The sequence below is a fragment of the Glandiceps talaboti genome, chromosome 14 (assembly GCF_964340395.1).
Source record: "Glandiceps talaboti chromosome 14, keGlaTala1.1, whole genome shotgun sequence".
Lineage (NCBI taxonomy): Eukaryota > Metazoa > Hemichordata > Enteropneusta > Spengelidae > Glandiceps > Glandiceps talaboti.
In genome coordinates, this window is record NC_135562.1 from 11576091 (window position 1) to 11583824 (window position 7734).

The following is a 7734-nucleotide window of genomic DNA, read 5'->3' on the forward strand; positions in this document are numbered from 1 at the left end:
GAGAGAGAGGGAGGTAAGAATCATGATGGAATGAAGGCAATAAGTCAAATAAAGACATAAGAAGATAGAGAGAACTTGGCGATCAATAAAGTCTAAAGAGAGGGAAAGAGCAGATAAACAGATCTAGACTGACAGGCAGACAGACAGACAGACAGACAGACAGACAGACAGACAGACAGACAGACGGAATTAGGGGAGGGTCGTATTTGTCACGTTATCTAACTTCCCCTAATTTTGTGACTTTGGTAAGTATATGCCATCGGTACCAGTGTTACCTCCCATTGCTGCCAAATCCAACCACTGCCACCTTTGTACCATGCTATCAGAATATATGTAATTCAGACAAAACATTGCTGATAACTATGTAGTGGATCAATTGTTAGTTGATGGGAGTAGATGAGTGGGTCTCACAGGAGTAAAAGGAATACAGCGTGGTAAAATATTAGGGATCATGTGGTGAAGTGGAGATTTTGACCTCGGTGCCGCAAGTGTAGGTATACGTAGTGCACCCATCTAGTCTTTTGGGAGCTCTGGCCTTCAGCTCTGCAAATTAGATGCAGTGCCTTTACACAAGGCTAATGGTGAGAAACATCCAGTGCCTTTAAAATATCAATATGGTGGCAGCGGTGGGACTGAGTCCTCATCCGGGATTCTTGGACTCGTGTCCCTTTTCAAGTGTGACAGCATGGATTGCCCGGCTCTCCGCCTTGTAATTTCTGAAGGCTCCTTACGAACTGCAGTCATTAATCTGATTTTTATGGAAGTATACCATGAAATCGTGGTAGCTACTAACTTACGTTGTATGTGACTTTGCATATTATTTCTTATACGCATAGCGCCACCTACGATCCATTGGTAATATCTCACGTTTTCCCCCATACCGACTTTTGTACTGTAATATCGATATCAGAACATATGATTCAGTCCAGCTCGGAAACTAGACTTTATTCATTTAATATATCAGTAAGTATGACGTATCCACCAAGTTCATCAAAGATTGTTTTCTTTAAATGTGTTAAAATGTTCATGAATGTATTTCAGTGATATGTTTGTTTCTCATGTTTTGGGAGAGCACGACATAATGATATGCAAAATATTATGTGACAATTATACATTGACATCTTTTAATTCAGTGCTGTGCTCTGATTGGATGATAATTATCCAATCAACATGTATCAATGTCCTAGAACATCTGGTGAATGTTTCAATGTAAACTGTATTAGTAGTTGAAATCATTAAAATACATAATCAGCAAAAAACAGTAAAATAGTACCTTCAATTGCAATTTTGTAGCCTTGGTTATGAAATGTATTCTGATGATTGGCTGATAAGTATCCAATATCAATTCCATCACGCCACTGTCTTGAATCACTGTATGGACCCCATTGGAAACACGTCTTTGACGTTGTGGGTTATCCAAGTAATTCAACAATTTACACCAGTGTTTATTTGTATATCTGTTCTGTCGATCTTGTTGTTTTACTGAACCGAACCGAACTGACCAAAACTAAACTAAACTAAACTAAACTAAACTGAACTGACGCAATTCACCCTAGAACATCTGGTAAATAGCTAACTCTTGAGAGTGATAGAATGTAGGATTTCCGTCCAATACTTGTGTCCCTTCTTTATCCAGAATTCACTTAGTCCATCATGTTCAGTTATTGTTTCAATATTGCATCTGTCTCCTGTAAAAGGAAATAACGAATATTGATATACAATTCTTCTTAGGCCACAAAAAGAATTATTTCTGGTCAGGGCATTCTGTCTAAAGTGATGTTACTTTTAATTTTTACGATTCTCATCAAACCTGTCACTCAATCTACTATTTATGACAGTTACTGTTCGTTTTATTTAGTACTTTACAGCAAGTGTGTATGTGGGGCAGATGTCAGTTGCTTGTTCACCATTGGCTCTGCAGTTGTCTTCACTAGTACTGAGGGGGGGGGGGGGGGGGTTATTTTCCATGTTTCCCCCAGATTTGCAGACTGCATGGGCTGGACAAACACGAATAAAAAACGACATGAGGGTATTTAAGTATTGCGCGCGCTGACCAGAAATAATTCATTTTTTTGCTTTAGCACTTAGGTTTGAAAAATTTTCACTTCAAAAACAGTTTCTATACTCAAGAATGTATTTAAATGGTTTGATATACTGAAAGACTTTAACATATATTATGCAACTGCTTTACAGTTTAGTTCATCACCAAGGTTTGAATAGAATAGAATATAATTTTCAAATTCTGATTGCCCCGATTAAATAATATGAAAAAAAGAAGACGTGATTTTAATAAAATGTATACCTAATTATGGAAAAAAACAACTCTTGATGAATAAAGTTACCTTCATTTAACAAATCTCTATTTATACGTGTTTCACTGGTGATACAAGACACGAAATGTTATGTAGCAGTCAATAAGATATTTGACAGGAAGCTTGAAGTGAAAAAGACACCTTGTCCTGAAAGAAGTAGAGTCTCAGTTACCCGGACTTACCGCTGGTGGCGTACTCATTTCCCAGCAGGGGCTGGACGAGTCACGGTCTGATATACATGGTACCGACGTGTATGTTTACCATACAAACGAATTCGACCAAACAAAAGTAAAACAAGGAATAATGACTATATCAAGAAAAGGTCAGAGGTTATTTCAACTTGTAAGAAGATCTACATCTTACCGTACAATTCTTTCACAACTTCATTCGAAATCGAGTATGGTGGCGCTGCAAGATAAAATATATTATAGTATTTACAAGTCAAATTATTATCTTCGAACAGAAAATGATGATTTCACACCCTGGTCGTTCTACATGTCGTCACGGCAAGCCGCGTCTACGTCACTGGTTCTTCGTTGCTCGAATTATAAGTCAAAATACTCCAAATCGGAATTATATTCCTCGATTTTTGATAAATATGCCTGAAGAGGTATAATTATATTATTCTCTGCAAGTATTTTTCTTTATTCAGCAGGAAAATCCAAGAGGCGTCGACGACGATGATCTAAAGGTTTGTCACTACTAGTGACTCGTAGTGACAAGGCCCCTTAGGCCACTCGTATTTGCCTTGGCTGAACGAAGAATACATAGGGGAAAAATATCTAACATTCAACCGAACATTTAGAATAACTAGTCCAAAAGTAAAGTCTACGAGTGCTTTAGATTTCATTACTTTAAATTCTTGTGTGAACAAATCGAATTTCATTTCAAGGAGCATACATTCCTAATTTACTCATTTTACAGTTCCATCTAAAACGTCAACACTCTAGCAAGTAGAATCCTCTTTTGGGGGTGTGTCCGGTTGGCTATTGACGCTAGCTTGGCGATGACGTCATCGGTTGGCACAATCCATATTTCGCTGGGTATCGTTTACCATCATATAGTTTATTTTAATACGTAAATAAAGGTAGTCTAAATTTCAATCAAACAGATTCAAAACTCACCCGTGGTTACAGTTGTATCATAATTCACAGTTCCCAGGAGATATCTTGTATCTGGTTTCATTAACGAAACTACGACGTCTCTGTATCTATGGAATAATTTGAAAATCACTGTGTACAAAGATTAATATTGATAAATTTCAGAATGCGACTATGGGAATCCTGTACAGGTCATGTAACTTTGAAGCCATGACCATACTATGAGTAACAATTCTGGCCATAACGATAGCTATACGTAAAGCACTGTCTACATCTCCCAGGATGGCATCAAGCATGCGCAGTACATTTTGGAGTTGACCAATGAAGTCACGTGATCATTTTGCAAGGTTAGTGAATTTGCTAAAAAATGGTACTTTTACTTACTTCTGCCTTTCTTTGGTCATAATGGCTACCAAGGCTGCTCTGTCCCAAATGGCATCAAACTGACCAATGAGAGCCCTACATATCAAAATTATGTGCATAAATCAAGTATAGAAACATCTACATTTCACCCAAATACTTAAACTTGTCAATTAACACACCGTTCCACATGATCAAATAACCTAGTATATACACACATTGATACTCGGCAATCAATTTACCCTGCCACCTAGCCTGATCAAATGCATCCAGTTTATGCATACCCATTTCATGCACCCTTCTACCTCATGAACTCACCCCTTCGTCCGATCAAATACACCAATACAATACAGGTACATATACATATAATACCCAAACACCCGATTTTTTACATCGGAAATTCTTTACTTATATTTACATATTTTCATTACAATTCTTCACAATAATGAATATTACGGAAAATAAAATGACCAATTTGAAAGACTTAATATACATGTAAACTTATATAAAGGGGTCTTGGCAACTTTGATCTTTATATGGGTTTCGAAACAAACTCATGTAATAATACGTACATATTAGTTTTTTTTGTTACGTCTATATTTCTGTCATTCATACATACCCAGAAATATTGAAGAAGTCACACTGGTAGATTGTGATAAACCCATCTTCACTCTGTAATTTATAAAAAAAAAAGTAAGTTGTTGATCAGTTTGTCAACTTTACTAAAATATATATAATCTTAATTCGAAATTGAAAATTTGAAGAAACAGGTGTTCAACTAACTAACTAACTAACTAACTATATAACTATCTAACTAACTAACTAACTAACTAACTAACTAACTAACTAACTAACTAACGAACTAACTAATTAATTAACTTAATAACTAACTAACTAACTAACTAACTAACTAACTAACTAACTAACTAACTAACTAACTTAATAACTAACTAACTGACTGACTGACTGACTGACTAACTGACTGACTAGCTAGCTAATTAACTATATGACTAGCTAGCTAGCTAACTAATTTACTAACATACAAACTAACTAGCAAGATTTCTAGCTAGCTAACTATACTAACTACTAACCAACCAACCAACCCACTCACCCACCCACCCACCCACCCACTAACTAACTAACTAACTAACTAACTAACTAACTAACTAACTAACTAACTAACTAACTAACTAACTAACTAACTAACTAACTAACTAACTAACTAACTAACTAACTAACTAACTAACTAACTAACTAACTAACTAACTAACTATCTCGTCTGAACAATTTGAACTCGAGTTGCTCTTATATTTTCTGAACTCTACAGATCAGTGAATGGTGATGTATATTAGCAAGTGAAGACATGACTTTCATACCTTATATAGGACACAATCCTTTATGTTGTCAACACACTGTGTACTATATTCCATACGATTCTCTTCAAAGAATGTTTCAATGGCAAGTTTGGAGTACTCTACACCAGTGACGTAATAACCTTGGTCTGCTAGCCTTTGTACACCACAAACAACAAGAATGTAAAAGTTTGGTGTATTTGTAAATAAATAAATAAATAAATAAATAAATATTGATATTCATATATGAATGTGTGACGTCAGACAACAATATTGTGTCAGCCATTTTCTACAGGTAAGATTTACTTTAATTTTCAAACCAGAATTTTTTTCATAATTATGTATATACTGTACACCTGGAAATTTCCGCTAAAGACTTATTTTCGTTAATTTCGCTGGATTACAAAACGCAAACAATAAGTACTGACTAAAATGCCTTCTTGTATATGAACACAACGTACCAGTCTGGTAATTAGAGAAAATTGATCTTTGAGAACTTGCTGAAGACTGTAAAATCACAAGATTTTGTAGTAATGAAAATATTTAGGTTACAGTATGTGTGTCCTCATTTAATAACCATGTTGCAATTTCTTTGCATTATACATTTCTTTGTACCAAATGTTACAAAATTCTTTGTAGAAAATTGTTAAAAAATCATGATTGTAGAATTGGATTTGCACAAGGAGGACCAAATACCAATATCTCTGTAGCATTTTGAAGTAATTATAAACAAGTAATATTATTCTGAAATTTAAATGCCATAACTTACTCACCATTTCATATCCACAGTTTTTCCACACAAAGGAAAGAATATCTTAATTCCCTTTCTTCCATTTGTGAGTACGTCTAAATATGAAATTAGTAGTCTGCAAGAATGAAAATATCACAATTCAGTCATTCTGGGGATTTATTGCAAGGGTTTGTGGGAAAACCAAGCAGGAAATGACATCATAGTTATCACAATCTCTTAGTCTTTGTAATATCATTTGTTTTGGTGAGTGTGGCCTGCATGAGAATTTTGTAAAAATATGAAAATACGAAAAAGCTCCGACATGCACGATCTTACATAACGTGCGTGGGGACGAGAAATACAACTCATTTTATCGTTGGATACCATTGGTGATTTAAAAAAAAATATGAATGATCACACAAAAATACTAGAGAAGGTAAACCCAACAACGTAGTTGCTAACGTATATTTTTCCACATCTTTGATTTATAGTGTCATTAATTCATATATGCTTGCATAAGTGTACGCCGGCTGCATATTTCGTTTTCTTATAAGGGCACAAGCTGAGACTGATACCATAGAGATGAAGTCCTAGAACTAACAAAGAAACCTGCATTAATAGGATTTGACACTTTACCATGTATCCCTTCCTTGGCATCGCTAGGCTACATCTGTTGGCATGGGAACAAATAATATATGGATCTAACAAGAAAGTAATGAGATATCTTATGGGATAAATAAGAGTGTTTTGAAAGTTGAGTACATGTTATTACAAATCAGTACTAACAATGTTTCCATACAACAAGAATTGCTATGCAAAATGGTCATACTATTATATTAATATCCCACATTACTTTGTATTATGATCATCCTAGACTAGAATATCACCATCCTGGAATGAAATATTAGTTCACAAGTGACTGTGACAAAAAAAACTTTAGGTCATGAGTATTTTCCTTGCTGGCTGAACTATAGACCCTTCGTGTAGGGTCTATATGGCCGAACGAAGAAAAATATTGTGGAATAACATATAAACATCTTTAAGAATACATGTGATTCAGTACATATGCATCAGGTTATGACTTTGTGGGCACAACAGCCCGGAAATTTTGAACACCTGAAGCCTGGAAAATACGTCGTCAAAATTATTAGGCCATTAGGTCAAAGGTCGTACATGTATACGATTTACAAAAAGGTGGGTCAAACGTACATAACTTGATGCTTGAAAATGTAGGACTACAACATAATGCAGGATATATGAGCCCAAAGCTGACCTCATACTATGGAAGTACTTACCTCCCCGTCCCCTGGAGTGGGGGATTCCTGTCTAAGATGCTGCACTTGGCCATGGTACGGATTCCTTGCTAATGTAAATATGAAAACATTGCTTACTTGTGCACATTTTGCAAATGGAATCCGGTTCTTCCCTTTCGCCACCTTTCATCCCACAGATCGGGATCTAATACGTCGGCCTCTTGTTCTTGTAGGAGTGCAGTATCTTTGAGTTTCTCTTCCGACATCATAGTTTTTAAGTTTGCACCACAGTCAACAATTCCTTAAGTTTGAAAACAACGACAGAGAAAATTGTCTTTGTACAGAAAAGCGTGGCCTCACACTCAGCAGGGATGGTTTGTAGTCGTGAATTCTAAAGAAATTCCATTGCTCTAAATAAACAAAGAATACTGTACTTTGCCCTGCTTTGCCCTTGGCGCTAAACATATACATAAACAAACAAGAGCTCGTGACTAGTCTAACCCATTGTACAATGTTCATGTCAGTCACCACTGCTTGTAAGCAGTGTAGGCGTACATACATACATACATACATACTTACATACATACATACATACATACATACATACATACATACATATACATACAT

At 35.6% G+C, this 7734-nt stretch overlaps 1 protein-coding gene across 1 annotated transcript; it reads right to left on the reverse strand.

Moving 5' to 3' along the window:
• Positions 1 to 1572: 1572 nt before the first annotated feature.
• On the reverse strand, positions 1573 to 7450 carry LOC144445255 (putative thiopurine S-methyltransferase). Its single transcript, XM_078134798.1, has 8 exons — positions 7246 to 7450; positions 5898 to 5990; positions 5149 to 5281; positions 4392 to 4444; positions 3797 to 3871; positions 3437 to 3522; positions 2676 to 2720; positions 1573 to 1688 (listed from the first exon to the last, which is right to left on the reverse strand). Exons 1-8 carry the CDS (start codon positions 7374 to 7376, stop codon positions 1573 to 1575), a joined length of 732 nt encoding a protein of 243 aa, XP_077990924.1. The 5' UTR covers positions 7377 to 7450.
• Positions 7451 to 7734: the final 284 nt, after the last annotated feature.